This window comes from Melanostigma gelatinosum (genome assembly GCF_949748355.1).
Source record: "Melanostigma gelatinosum genome assembly, chromosome: 21".
Classification (NCBI taxonomy): Eukaryota; Metazoa; Chordata; class Actinopteri; order Perciformes; family Zoarcidae; genus Melanostigma; species Melanostigma gelatinosum.
The window spans coordinates 4472096-4487048 of record NC_136654.1 but is presented as its reverse complement, the minus strand read 5'-3'; the positions used below and the strand labels follow the sequence as shown (position 1 = coordinate 4487048).

Sequence of the window (14953 nt, the reverse complement as noted above, 5' to 3'; positions counted from 1 at the left end):
CCAAAAGAAGACGAGAATGTACAAATATTTGAGTGTAGTGTAATATTAGGTAATGCTTCAGACTGGCAGTGACACGGTCACACCACCATGTGGGGAAATGTAGTCATTGAATTCTGACGGTTCATAACTCAAGAAACGTGTTCCTTTTCAAAGAAATCTCATTGCATTTTCATATTTTATGAGACTTAAAAATTACACCACAATATTATGAGAAGCACAAATGTCTTAATTACCAATATTGCAAATGACACTTGCTTTTAAATGAGATGATATTATCTGTAGTTGTTTTTTTTATAATTATTGATTTATATCTTCATTCCAGTCATCCATCCACACATCATGCACTGAGCTGATGCTATCTTTGTAGCCCAACATTAGCCAGTCACACACACACACACTCTCTCTCTCTCTCTCTCTCTCTCTCTCTCTCTCTCTCTCGCTCTCTCTCGCTCTCTCACACACACAGTCCTTTAACCCTGCAGTTTGTGTTTGAGGAGGGTCAGCTGCTCCATGTCGATGTTGCTGCCACCGCACACGATCACCAGCAGGGGGCCCAAGAGAGCCGGCAGCCAACCTAAAAAGTAGTGCAACAAAACTGATAATCTTCTCCAGAAGTTTCCCCTCATCAGAAAGGAATTACTACATACAGTAAATTTAATCATGATCACTGTTTTTCAAACATATTCTGTGGATATGGCTGTAGTCTGAAAATATTTGCTCCGAGACATTTGGCCTCACTGTGACGAAGCAGAGGAGGAGGAAGTCAAGTTCCGGTTGCATTCGATACAACTTAACCGCCAGAAAAAAACAAAAAAAAGCATCTGAACACCCTTAACCTCTCACCTGGTGATGTCATCCAGGGTGACCAACCTCCCCGCCTTGACCGCAGCGTTGAAACAGTCGGCCCCAGCCGTCTCCATTGCGACGATGGGCACATCTGTTAAGTTAATAGGTGGTCACACTGTTTTCTGGCGTAATAATAACAGTAAAAAATAATACACAAAACATTTTCTTTTCTTTTCAGGTCTGTAAAGCGAATTTCTTTCAAACAGAAGAATTAAAAAATAGAAGTGTAAGAACGCAAGCTGGTTGAACAAGAACGTGTGACGCAGAACAATCTTACAACAACAAAACGTGACGTACAGAAAGCTACTAACGTGTACTGTAACGTTACGTCATTAGGTCACAGCGTGTCTAAAGTATAAATTGTTGACTTACGTTTGGATGAAACGTCTGGTTGAACGAGCCTCTGAGCTTTAAATGACAAGCTGGTTTAGTTCATGCAAAGTGAATCACAGTTTCAATGCACGCTACATGATGCTAGGCTATATGATGCAGCTAGCACGGAGCAGAGGAGCCCGGTGACAACAATCACGAGAAAATAGCGAAACACTGCCACTTCCGGTTGAACTTCAAAATAAACTTTGTACTTGAATTACCTTTTAAGTAATAATGGAAGATATAGAGCATCTTTAATAATATAAATAACAATAACACTAACAATAATATTGTTCAACATTTTCACAATAACAAGGCGAATAAGTATATTTCCCAAAGTGTCAAACAGTTCCGACAAAATCAATTCATATTTAAAGATGAATCAATACTACTTTTAATACTGCATAGTGCGTACCGTAATCAATCAAGTTGCTCCTACCAATCAAGACACTTATACGCAGTGGTTAATCTAAGTGAGTAGCAATATGTTGCTGCTTCCAGCCTGGGTGTACTGATGTCGTGCTATAAGCAGTGTCTGGCAGGCGTACTGCAGAATGAGAGAGGCCTGGTACAACATGGTCAGTGGTTAATGAGGCACGGCTATGTTAGGTTGACAAAGGGGATTCTAGCTATTTGGAATGGATGTTGACATTAATAAGTGAACGCGAGTGTGATTATTAACCAGACTCAATAATGTGCCGTGTTAGAGGAATGGTTCCACATTTTGGGTAATACACTTATTCGCTTGCCAAGCGTAGGCGGGAGAGAAGATTGACACCGACCTCCTATCATATGAAGCTTCGGCCACCTGATGTTAGCTTAACTTAGAGTAAATGGTGGAAACAAGGGGAACCAGCCACAATTTACCTTCTCACACCAGGTAAGACGAGAAGAAACAATTCAATTTGTCTCAGTCCGGACTGTGGTTTGCCCTCAGTTGATGACGATGTCTAAATCTGACTCCTTCCATTGGCCGAGAGGCTTCCTGCTGCCACTCCTGTCCTCTTCTGCATGGCCACACCCACCACGATAGACGGTAACAAGACCAAACCACGACAGTAACTGCCACCAAAACAACATCAACACGTGACAAAACAATGAGCACAAAATCACCATCAACATTAAGACGCCACACGACAACAAAAACAGATGAGGGAAGAGAAGAAAAAGGAGCCAACACACAATAGCTCCCATCATCTCCAAAGGTATGTCATGTGCCCCAATCACCATGGTAAACAGTGACACACACACGTGCTGTCAACTATGTGTTTCTATGAAGCAACAGCTGCTCTCAAACTCAAGACTGTCCATCACGAATACAAGATTCCACCCGAGAGTATGAATCTCAAATGCAGAAATGAGAGAAGCGATATCTCAATTGAACCTCAATGATAGTTTGTATTGGCGTGTATATATATTGCGACATCTTTGGGCAGTAGCAGCCACACTGTCAATATTTCTTGCGACATTTTCTAGTTCACTTTATACTTTTCACACTTCCTCACTCACGAGGGGAAAAGATTCTCAGTCACTAATGAGAGAGGAAGCAGGGAGCAGTAACATAGATTCAATCTTATTAATACCTTTAGGCCTCCTTACAATCTCCTGACAACTCCTTTCACTCAGGAATACACTGCCGGGAAACAAAAAGGGAAATAAAAGATCTGGAATCTCAGATAAACCAAACATCTCAGTTAATAAACGACATGGACTGATGGGATATGACAAGTACTACTGGTATTTGCTGTAACTAAAGCTTAACCCTTTAATTGCTGCAGACCTTCTATAGAGAGACTCCGTGCACCTTTTATGATTAGGAAGTCTGACTCCTGTATTCCTTTTTTTAAAGCATTGTCATTTATATGTTGTTTTATACATCTGTACATGAAGATATTAACTGACCTCCTATAAATATGTACTTACAATATGAGCACCTGCAGTAGTGCAATTCACATCCATCCATATGCTGCAGTCAGTACCAATTATATATTATAATGATGACATGAATTGACAATACAAATGTTTTTAATTAGTTTGAAGATGCATTTATGGACATAGTTTCCCCAGGTTTAAGGTTTGAAGTCGGTTTCAAGGAGTTTCCCACACAAAACCCCTTGAACGTCTGAAAGGTGGCTGTTAAACATTTGTTATTTAAATTAAACCTCACATGAATTACATCGTTTTTGTATATTTATGGTAATATTCACCCTAAAAACACCAGAAACAGAAATTGGAAGGCGGTTCTGGATGGCTGGATTCATTTATTGAGTAGCTATTATTTTTGACCTGAACGACTCGCTTTCCGCCAATTAGCCTACTTTACAGGGAAATAAAGGGCAATAAAGGTACCTGAAGAATAAATAAATGAAGCTCGTTACAGAAACGTTGACAGTCCAAACAAAAGGGAAGTAAAGTTGCAACATACGAGATTCAGAGCATTAATATAGCAGCAAATAACTATTTGCCATGTAAAGATACAGTGAATCAATATCTACCCGGGCAGAGAATAAAGTTGCAGTGTGTGTGTGTGTGGTAATCCAAGCTTGTCATTGCTCTGTTGCCATAGCTGGGCCAGCCGTGCTCTGCACTGCTCTCGGCGGTTGCAGCTGATAGCAACGTCCCGACCGACGGCGTCATGGCGGAAGCGTGGCACCAACCCACTGGTTCCCCCCTCAGGTAAACACCGTTAGCTCTGTCAGCACTTTAGCGCATTGTTAGCGCCGTTAGCTGTGAGCCGCTGGCTCAGCTGTTGCCATGTTGAGAGCCGTTGAGAGGCAATCGTAATGCTCTCAATCTCGTATTAAGCACCTTTAAGCTGCAATACTTAATAAGATATTAAACAACACAGACAGACCGTGTGGAAAACCTAACATGTTTAAATAGTAACATAACAGCGGGGCTGAAAAGCAGTGTTCTGCTGCCCTCTCTGGTTGACAGTTTCAAGCCGGTTTCACCCCCGACCACAGCCAGCGTTGCTGATATTCCACATGCGTCGTTTTCTTACTGTGCTGAAGAAGGAACCGCTTTCACCTGTGATGGTGGCGGAAGTGGTGGAGGGCACTTTGGGGCTTTGAGTCCAGGCTTTTTTTGAGGGGGCTTTTTAAGGTTGGCCAACTGAGCTCGGGGCGGGGGTATCGGCGGGCTTGCTGTGTCCACCGCGGCCGGGGCTGTGGGGGGGAGCCGAGGGGCCTGGAGCCTTGGCGGTACCGAGGGTCTGGGTTTACAGAACTGAACGGTCAACTGCTCGTTAGCTGGCTGAGATTTGGTCAGGTTGAAAGATCTTTGAGCTGTAGGGTGAGCGACAAAAGAAAAGACAGTGGGATTATAAGGACACCATGTGAGAACGACCAGATTAACACAAGGTGGTAAATGTTAGCTAAGATATTGCTGTGTAACTACATGCTGACTCTACGACTCTTATTTGAATTTAGCATTGCATTATTTTAGCATGATTATCCTGTAATTGTAAATGTTTTAGAAAAGTTACATAGTTTCACTTTCAATTTAATTTTTAAGAGACAAATGTGATAAAACAATACAATTGTTAGATGCACATTTAACATAAATTTTAAAATACCGCAAAGGCAAAGATTTAAAATAACCTCAATATTTTATGACGAATGTATTTCATGAAGTGAAAAAATGAGCCAATCTCATTTTGTCAGTCTGGATCTTGGATTGCCAGTTTCAGATTTTTAGTTTCAGTTTTAAAACAACCACTATTCTGCTTTTAAGTTCAAGGAAGGAAGTTATACCATTTGTCTGACAGGCTGCTGCTGCTAAAAACTGCTGCATTTCTATTTTGTGAGAAAAACAATCCTGAAAAACAAATTATACTCAAGTTTGTAAAATCTGTTTCGTGGTCCGACAAACATATCAGGATGGGAAGACTTACAGTAGAAGGGAAAGTATTTCAGCCTCTGTCTTATGAGTGAGGCAGTTACAACAATGAGAGAGTCAGTGGTTTGAGACTTCCTGTTTCCTGTGCACTTCCTGGTTGTTACAACAAGAGCAGTACACTTATTTTCCCGCTGTCAGCTTGACCTAACAAGCCACCCCTTTGACTTAGTGAGAGGAAACACGGTAGACGTGAAGAATCTGTACAGGACATTACACAATAGAGATAATAGATAAATGATGTGATGTTTCTTGTGCCTTCAGTCCAAAAACAACAGTGAATGAAAGGGGAGCTGCTGTTTCTGTAGGAAAATATGTTTTGGGCCACTTAAAGGGCCACTTCACCAATTTGACACTTGGTTCAGTTGACTTGTCATGAGGAGCACTACCCAGCCATAATCATGTCATATTTGGGTTGCGTGCTTCAACGTCAAAGCCTTTGTAGTGAACTTGAGAGGATACGTTTGAAACCTATGGGCATTTACCAGGCGGGAGGGTTGTAACAAAAGACACAATTGAATTGCATGATGGGAAATGTAGGATCCAGTGTTCTTTGAGCGTGGCCCGCTCTAAGAACTAAAAATCGTGATATCTCAGCTTCTGCTGCTTCAATTTTGACCATTCCTTCATTAACATGTCTCCTGTGAGACCCCCAAAGGAACAAAGGTGCAATGCTAAAATACTGGCGCGCCAAGCTCGTGTTCCTGAACAATTCAGCATCTGAGGTTTGGACAGCCATTGGACACATTGGACTTACGTTTATATGGTGAGGAGATCATCACAAAAGCTCTTGGGGAGTCTGGAGGAGCCTCCAAAATTGGCTCCAGTTGGCCTTCATCCGAGCACTGCATCTGGACGGGACTCCTGATCTGACTTGGGTTCGGCGCCGAGCCCGTTGCTTTGGGAAGGGCCGCCGTGCCACAGGCGGCCAAAGTGTTGGAGGCCACGACAGGACCGGGATCGAGGGAGGAGGAGCTGCTGGATGTTGAGCTTTGATGCGTTGGTGCCGCTGTGTCAGCAACAGGGTTGGCCCATGTGGAGGTGCCACTGCGACTCACAGAGCCAGATTTCACCAGGACGGAGGCAACACTGTCCTGAGAGGCTGTGCTGATGGGAAGAAATAGACGGAAATACTGGAATGAGCTCCAACGATTTCAAACCGTGACCTCTTGCTGCCCTTTGGAGCCGCTAGTGCGCAAACCTATAGCGCTGTCATCCCCATGATGATGTGTGTGGTACCTGTTTGTCTTTGAGAGAGCGAGGTGATAAGAGGAGCAGGAGGAGGCTGTGGAGGAGGAAGATACTGTTCTCATCACTTTCTCCTTTTCTGAGATCTGAGACTGGGCGACGGGGGCTGGCATGGAGACATCCGGGACCTCGGGAAGTTCTGGGATCTCAAAAGATACAGCTAACCAAAACAAGAAAAAAGTAACATTTACGAGTGACACATCAAATACACTGCATGTCATTTAAAGATTCATTCTAGGTTATTTGTTTAGGTCTGACCATCTTTCCCATTGGTAATAACATCATTGCACTTTATTGCTGAGATGTGACCTCGCCAACCAGAGGACCATTTGGGCAGGAAATAGGACCGATTAAAACCCAAACCTAAACATTTATCAGAGTTTACAGACTTTCTGGTTCAACTTTGACATTCCTTATTTGCAGTAGTGGTTAGTGTTTCCTGTCCAATGTGTTTCCTGACTTTCAGTTTCATCTCCACATATAGTTGTTCGGATTAGCAGTTTCCAGAGTGGTAAGATCAGTTCACTTTTTAAATGAGACATTGTCATAAACGTTTCGCTTCATTAAAAAATGAGGCAACATTTACATGAACTGAATAAAAACCTGTTTAATATGCACATCTTACAGTCACTTGTTGTCATAGTAATGTTTGGTAATACTGTCTGATAATATAAAAAAAATTCCAGGACATTAAGGTGGCACCTTTAAATCTGTATTAATACAGTTTATACGTTACATACTCCTTCAGAAATCTAGGCATTAAACAAATTGCCACAAACTAATTATTAATTACTAACTAATGCATATACAGTTGCGCAGAAAGTGGCGTCAAAAGGGGCCTGCAGCTCATAGCATTTATTAATCCGGCCTGATTGTCAAATCGTCCGAAAGTAAGAAATTATGAAATGCCAAAACTACAACACTGAAATCCAACTATGTAATAAACCATGATCGCTTAAAGACTGAATACCGACGTTACACAAAGAGCGTGCGTGGGTGTGTGTACCTTCGGGGAAGAGGCTGGCGCTGTACTGAATGAGAGGCTCAACGACCGTCACCACCTGGACTGCAGAAGCTGACGCCATGTCAAACAAAGCAGCTTCCCTAAAAAAAAAAGGTAAAGACGAAGGACATGTGGGACAGACAAAGGCTCCAACTGCAGAATATGGCGACTTCCAACTCTGTCTTCATGGTTGGAGAAATGCATTCGTCTCACGTTATTTTTCAGAGACAAATTTGACCACGGTGTCACCGAGGAAAAACACTCTGCCCATTTAGGGTTCACCACTGAGAGCACTTCTGCAACCAAACATGCACATCCTGCAATTCGTGCACAATAAAAATAAACTTCCCTGCACATAAAGTGTTTGAACAAGTAATAATAAAGCCTGGTCAACCATCTGTCACGGTTTTATCTGTTAACAGGATGCTGCGGTTCAGTTCCACGTGACCAGCCGGTCCGGTTGATGAAACGTGTCACCAGCGCTCATCGCTTTAAAATATTAGGACACAAACGTGATGAAAGAGGAAGAGCAGGCAGGACGGGGGGAACTTGTGAACTTGTGAATGGAGTATGGTAATAGTGCATGCAGGGTGAAGACAGACGGACGATCAGCGTCACATACGCACCCTTCAGCTCGTGGCCAGAGCAGGTTGGGCCCCAGGACGATGGCAACGTTGCTGGGTGTCATTTTGTTGACAGCCTGCTGCTCAGACAGCAGAGACAAGAACTGGACCAGATACCTGACAGGGAGGAGGAGGAAACAAACGAGTACTACAGGGTTTTTTCATGTTTTAAAATGTATTCGGTTCAAGTTGAAGATGAGGATGTCCTCCTTTGTTCCTGACATGCTGACCCTTTTTCAGATACGTTTTAAACCGACAGCATTGACAATGTGTGACTGCCGGAGAAACGCAAAGAGCCATCGCATCATGTGATCAATGAGGAGGCCAACACACCTGAGGTTGTTGTAGTTTTCTGGCGGCAGTTTCTTCAGCAGTACTCTGAACTGCTCCAGCTTCTCCGTCGGGTCTTTTTCCCTGCGAAGAAGAAGTTAAAACTCAACGAAAACGCCTTTAGAGTGTAGGAATGAAGAAACATATGGTGTAGATATTATACGCACCCTGCTGCTTTAAACCAGTCATTGTAGAGTTCAAAGGTCATCAGAGGTTCGGGAAGTTCTCGCAGGTAAGACTTCAAAGCTCCTGTCAACACATTCAGAGACTTTCAGTGGACCCACTTCTGTGTTGTCAGATATAATAATCTATTACTGTTCTAAAAATCCTCTAGCACACAGGAAATTGAGCATTTCAAGTTACTGGAAGCTGCAACAGTGGCTGTATTTGGATTAAACAAAAACACAGAAGAGGAAGTGGGCAGTTAGAAGGAGCCGGGAAAGTCACGTTGGCTGAATCAGCTGAGGAAGAGTGGCCGCAGCAGAAACTCAAACTCCACGAAGAGGAAATCTAAGGAAAAAGAAGCGCACACATCCTTACCGGCCACGGCGTGAGGGTCCATGCTGAACTCGCTGTAGTCGACCACCTCATGATCCAAACAATTCTTCAGCCTCTTCACCACTGAGGCGGCGGCCGCCAGACGGAATAGCCCCTGAAGGAGGAGGAGGAGGAGGAGGAGGAGGAGGAGGAAAAAAACAAAGATGGAGAAAAAGAAGAGATGAAATGGGGCAGGAGGGGATAGAACCAGGGCTGCAGTCAAAACCAGCCATGCCCAGAGCAATGCTTGTCAAATACACTTAACAGCCAGTAACAGTCTGCAAAAGATATAATTTGCTGCATGAAAAAATACACTTATTCATTTGCCTGAGCCTCTGCACATCCTTCATTTTAGATATGTATGTGTAGATATTCATACCTCCACTGCTTATATAACAACTGACTAAGAACTAATTCAACTTATCTTCGTGAGGATTTAAAGTAAAAGCTAAAGATGTCGTGTAGAGTGTCAGGATTTTAATTGAGAACCGTGTCGTCTCCTCCCGTCAGTCCCACCTCTTCAGTCATGCCCGTTGTCAGCAGCATGTAAACACACTCCTGGATGGGTGCAGCGATGTCTCTGTTGCTTCGAGACAGATGAGAGAGCAGAGGCTCCCCATAGACCCTCTGACCAGAGAGGCTTAGCGGTGGCGCTGCGGAGCGAGCACACAGAGGAAATCAGGACAGAAACACCCACCCAATGACAGCGCAGCCAACAAACCGCTGCAGAATAACTACCGACCTGTTTGACTGTGATTCTCTTTGAGCTCGCTGATGTTTTTGTTCAGGAACTCGTGTGAATGTTTGTGATATTCCGCTTGCAGCTCGAGAAGCTTTGGATTGGAGACACAAGAGAGGCACGTTTGGTTTTGACTGAGGAAGAACAAAGAAAGGGCCAGCCGTCACAACTGCAACTCACGCGGATGAAGTAGTTAGCGTAGCCGTCTTCTTTAGTTGCAAAGAGATACAGATCTGCGGAGTACTGGTCCTACAGAGACAGATATACAGAGAGGTCAGAGGTCAAGGCTACGGTACTGATCACACAGAGGTGCCACCGGGGCGGACGCTTGCTGCTGCCATGGCGGTCGGAAGAGAAAACGATGGTACCTTGATGCTCTCCAACCTTCTCCAAGCTTCTTCCACCTCCTCCCTGAGCCCGTCCTGCTTTGCCTGGGGACCAGTGCTGGCTTGGCTCCTGACCACACACACACACACACAGAGAAATGAGTATGATTTGCAGTAGCTTTGTTGGTGGATAAACACGCTGGCTGTGTAACTCACCTGGTTCTTGCGGTGGTCCAGTCTGTAGTGAGCTTTGTAAACTGCTTCTTGTTCTTGAGGATCTCTGGTAAATCATCCTAGAAGGGAAAGAAAACATTGAGTGGAAAAACTCAATTTGAATTGGTTCAATATCATTTTGTTATATTTCATGTCTGTTCAGCTACAGATAGTTGTCCATGAATATATTCCGGGACAGAAATGAACAACAAGACATTGACTCATGTGCCTACTTTACACTTCGAGATGAATACATACTGAGGATGAAAAAAAGAACACAAGCATCCGATCAACACAATTCAACCCAATACAACCAGCCCTCTGTGTATGTTCTGGTACAGATGTGGTGCAGCTGCCGTCACACCTGCATTGTACATGAAGTTTTTAGTCGGTATACGAGCCATCCTCACCTCGCTGAGCTTGTTGAGCGGCTCCAGAACTTCCTTCTCCACCTTCATCTCAAAGTCCGCCAGCATGCCGGCCAGCTTGTTCTCCATGAAACAGCACATCTCCAACACCCTCCTGCCACACACACACACACACGCACACACACACACACACACACACACACACACGCACACACACACAAGCACACACACGCACACACATTTACATTAGGATCTAGGGACTAAAAACCAATCGCCACACATGTAACGAAAAGACACAAACAGCTAGTCACAAGCTGTCAACAGTGTGTGGGATCCTCTTTCTTTTTCATCCAGAACTGAAAACTAAAGCCATGAGGGTGTCACATGACAGCAGTCAACACTGCTATTAGTCAAGACGAGTTCAGGTTTGCGGAGGGAGCGGCTGGACGTCACCTGATTGAGGACGCCGCGTCAAAGTATTTGAGGCTCTCTGCCATGCTGTTGGACAGCAGCATCAGAGGCAGCTTTTTCTGAGGAGACGGAAGCAGACGGAAACACCGCTCAGTAAGCGCTCCAACGTTTTCTGGGCGTGTGCTGGTGGATGCAATCGTTGCGGTACCATTCGTTTTTCGGCCTCCAGGCCCGTCTGACTGTGCATGCAGCCCTGCAGCTTCTTGTGCAGGACCTGAGCCGCCTTCTTGGCCGGTTCCACTCGCCCCTCCACCTTCAGTCAGGGAGGCACACACAGGATCAGCTGTTAACCTGCAGCGAAGCAAATTTGAATGTGTGCCATAGATTTCCCATAACACTGATTGGGAATTAAGTTTGAATCACAGTGTAACAAAACACAAATAAAGCAATCTCGTGTTAAAAATAAGTCATTCACAGTAGAACTTTCTCTTTTTCTCACCACAACCAGGTCCTCGTGTAGAAGTTCAGTGGCATCTTGTGACCTGTAGAGGAGTATGTTGAGTTGAGTTCGTGAATATACAGTAAACGACCCTGATGTCAAAACCAACTTTGATCCTCAAACGTCGTTTTAATTCACCGACTCTCGCCAAGAAAACATAAAAAGCACATCTTCCACAATGTCGAATATTTCTTTATGCTCTGTCGTAACCGTTCATTCATCAATTAAAAACACCAAGCGATTTGCTGCTTTCGCTCTCTTTTATATTATTGTGCATTAAATATCTTTGGTTTTTGGACCAAGACCAAGACCAAGTTTTGAGATACAAGACTTATTATTGATGCAGAGACGCAGAGAGTTTAAATTTAAAGTACACCGCTTCTGCTCTGAGCTCTCAATAAACTGGCTGATCATTTGGAACATTTTTAGGCCTGAACGACAAGCGAACATGAAGCCAGCCACCCAAACCTAAACCTGCGAGGGCAGCTGCTGCTGCGGTTCACTTCAGTACCACGACACGCACCATCTCTGCTGCGACACGCAGGCCTTTAGGGAGATGAACAGTGGGAACAGAGAGGTGACACCACCTTCTCTGAGAACATCGAGCTGGTGTCACACCAAAAGGAAGCCCGACCCAGTTCGCAGAGAGGTCAGACGAGCTTGAAGCAGCACCTCCACAGCGCAGCTTCCTCCAGTCAACGCCTGACGTTTCAAAAACATAAAAAGGAGAATTCCCCAATGTGTTTGAACCGTGCGCCAGTTCCTATTTTTAAAAAAATCTCCGACTCTCATTTCAACTTTTCCTTCTGAGGCGTAAAAAGCAAATGATTCCACAGAAGAGAGTAAAATCAGAGCGTGTGAGCAGAGGTGTCGTAATGTAAAAGTCTTTGTCTTTAGGCTAATAGTGTAGTTCAGTGCTGATTACTCCCTGACCACGCTGATGTATCAGAATAAACGTGTTGTTACACTTCAAAGTATCAGACTTAAAACTGTTATGTTGACATATAACATGCAGTACATGGAAATGTACTTTGAGTGGGTGACGTGTTTTATTTTTGTACATATCAGTACAAACTGTGAACTGGGTGCTGCTGTGGTAAGTGAAGCCCACGCTGCACTGCTGCAGATGCACGCTGTGTAGGTTTATTAATAAGTGTGTCAGAGGTAGAGGCAGCATGAAACACGCACACACACCCACACACACACCCACACACACACACACACAAACACACACACGCACACACACAAGTTTGTACCAAGAAAAACAGGGTGTAGATGTGTGATTTGGTCAGCCTCTCATTTACGAATGTCAGTCAAGCACAAGCTCTCCAGATCAGAGGGATTCAAACGCAGGGAAACAAAGTGGCGCCTGTTGATGATGCAACTGCTGAAATTTCAATGTGAAAAAGTTGCAACAAATTCTTGCTTCTGTTACAAAGTTTTGTTTTCCTCACAAAGAGACGTGCGTTGCCAACATGTACCACAAACTGCAGTCAGTTTGTGATGGAGCCCTGAAGTTTCCCCTCAAACAGCCTCCTTCACTTTCAAGAGGAACCAGCAACTGTTGTCATTCCAGCTCGACACACTTTTCAACACCGTGTTTGCGACAAAACCAGAACATGGAAACCGAAGCCGAATTCAACGGTTCCTCAAAGCCGAATATTGTGCTGAAATGAAAACCCTCTCCGGTATGGCAGAGCTCCTACGGGCTTTGAGAAAGGTTTCTGGATATGAGGAAAATTTAAAAAAAAACGGGCCTTCAAAGGTTTCACAACTGAAATGATCCATCATTGGATAAACACTCAGAATCCTGAGATTGTGTGTAGGTTCAAATGAAGCCTTGACTTTTGTGAGTGGCAGTTAGGGGAAGAGGGTGAACGATGACAACAAAGTGTAACGGTTGCACAAGTGGAGGAGAGTCGTGACGGCAGCTAAACTAACTCAATCGTCTGTTTCACAGCGGAATCTGTCTGAAGTCTGATGACATTAGTCAACAAAACCAGTCATACAAGACCAAGTAACACAGCAGCAAAACCTCAAAGTGTTGCTTATGAATTCAACTCTATTTATAAGAAGTTTGTTTCAATAATTACAAAGTGAAGCTTTTAAAAACACCAAGAAATTGAAATGCTTCAACCCCAATGTGTTCGTCACGAGACCAAAAGCTACACGTTTGGGTTCACTCATGGCCTTGAGAGCCCTTGAGTTCAGTGTACACGCGAGTCCGAGAGCCTTGATGTGCTTACGACAGTTTCAACGCAACGTGTTCGACAACAATCCTCATCAGAGGAGGTGAATATCACATTAAAGCACTTACTTTGCCGCAGAGCCAAACTGCTTCAGGATGCTCAAGGACTGCCGGAGCATGCTGGCTGTGGAGTCTGACCCGCTTCCCTACACCTCGACCTTCTCAGTCCTGCTTCAAGGTACACCTCTGCTCCAAAGACGTCCAGATGTGTCACTTCATATCGGGGAGAGCTCGGCACGCACCGGTCGCCTCTGTGGTCGTTGCTTTTGTGCGTCTGTTGGCCGTCAGTTTTCCTTCTTGTTTCAGGAGATTAGCTCTTAAGTCACACCGAACACAAGTCAGCGAATGAGGAAGTTGCACAGATGAGGTGTGAGCTGTGAGGGGGAAGAGAGATTTGACTGTCACACTATGATTTAAGAGCTATCCAATCAAGACACTCCACTACTGTATTCACAGAGTGAGTTGTTATGTTTTATTGAGGTGTAATTGAGGTGTTTTTTTACTCTGTAGTTTCCCAGACAACAAAAGTACTATTTCCTCCTACTGTCGATACATCTGTAATGTTTCTGGATTGTAATCAGACATCAGCAGAGCGACGCTTCTGCTGTTAAAAGATACCTCGAGCAGGCAGTGGGTAGTACACACTTCTGTAAATGCAGACAGTGTGCGCTGAAGAATTAAACGGATGTGAAAAGGCCAAAAGAGGAAACTATCAATGCTGCTGGTTGTAGCAATTTTGTCAGTCAGTTTAAAAAATAAAGTATTTAAATGTGTCTCTTCTGGAGCATTCTAATTGAACCGAGGTGTTCTCTGATACATATGTTACTCTCATTAGTGCTCACATGAACACCAGCACAGGCTGAGTCATGGCTCCACAGATGTGTGCGGGGAATCGTCATGAGTGCTATTGTTGCCATCTTTGGTTTGTGGTGAAATGGCATCCGAATTGAATTCCATGTCATTGCCGAACGTCAACCTGTTTAGATGCTGGCAGTGCGTCAAGAGCTGCGCACAGAGGTTCAGGCAGAAGGCTGTAAGTTAACCAGTCAGACGCTGCAGTCTGGTGGTGGGAACAGCTGAATGCACCAACATGCTTCTCCAGGTTCGCACCCAGGATTTGTTCATATCTTGTTAGTACCCAATCATTTCTCGGAGTCGCCATTGGTTTCTTATTTTTGAGCTTCTCGTAGGTGAGAGGAAAATGTTACAAGCGATCAAAAGCACTCTTACCAAGATTTTAAAAAAAAGAAAATCTTTTGATTGAGGAAAAGAGAAAGATGGGGAACAGTCAGA

The 14953-nt window shown here is 44.2% G+C and overlaps 1 protein-coding gene and 1 long non-coding RNA gene across 3 annotated transcripts; both read right to left on the bottom strand.

Moving 5' to 3' along the window:
* Positions 1 to 287: 287 nt before the first annotated feature.
* LOC306795286 lies at positions 288 to 1345 on the bottom strand. Its single transcript, XR_013772979.1, has 3 exons — positions 1219 to 1345; positions 844 to 937; positions 288 to 574 (listed from the first exon to the last, which is right to left on the bottom strand). It is a non-coding gene; the product is annotated as an uncharacterized lncRNA (long non-coding RNA).
* A 1974-nt stretch (positions 1346 to 3319) lies between these two features.
* sh3bp1 (SH3-domain binding protein 1) lies at positions 3320 to 13942 on the bottom strand. Of its 2 annotated transcripts, none has more exons than XM_079293181.1 (18): positions 13730 to 13942; positions 11413 to 11455; positions 11122 to 11226; positions 10956 to 11032; positions 10545 to 10656; positions 10138 to 10214; positions 9964 to 10051; positions 9776 to 9844; positions 9599 to 9689; positions 9373 to 9509; positions 8860 to 8971; positions 8487 to 8568; positions 8323 to 8403; positions 7993 to 8106; positions 7370 to 7467; positions 6355 to 6523; positions 5873 to 6222; positions 3320 to 4505 (listed from the first exon to the last, which is right to left on the bottom strand). In XM_079293181.1, exons 1-18 carry the CDS (start codon positions 13777 to 13779, stop codon positions 4219 to 4221), a joined length of 2142 nt encoding a protein of 713 aa, XP_079149307.1. In that variant the 5' UTR covers positions 13780 to 13942; the 3' UTR covers positions 3320 to 4218. The 2 variants fall into 2 exon arrangements, with proteins under 2 accessions (XP_079149307.1, XP_079149308.1); XM_079293182.1 differs by having other exon boundaries at positions 11122 to 11264; positions 13730 to 13765.
* Positions 13943 to 14953: the final 1011 nt, after the last annotated feature.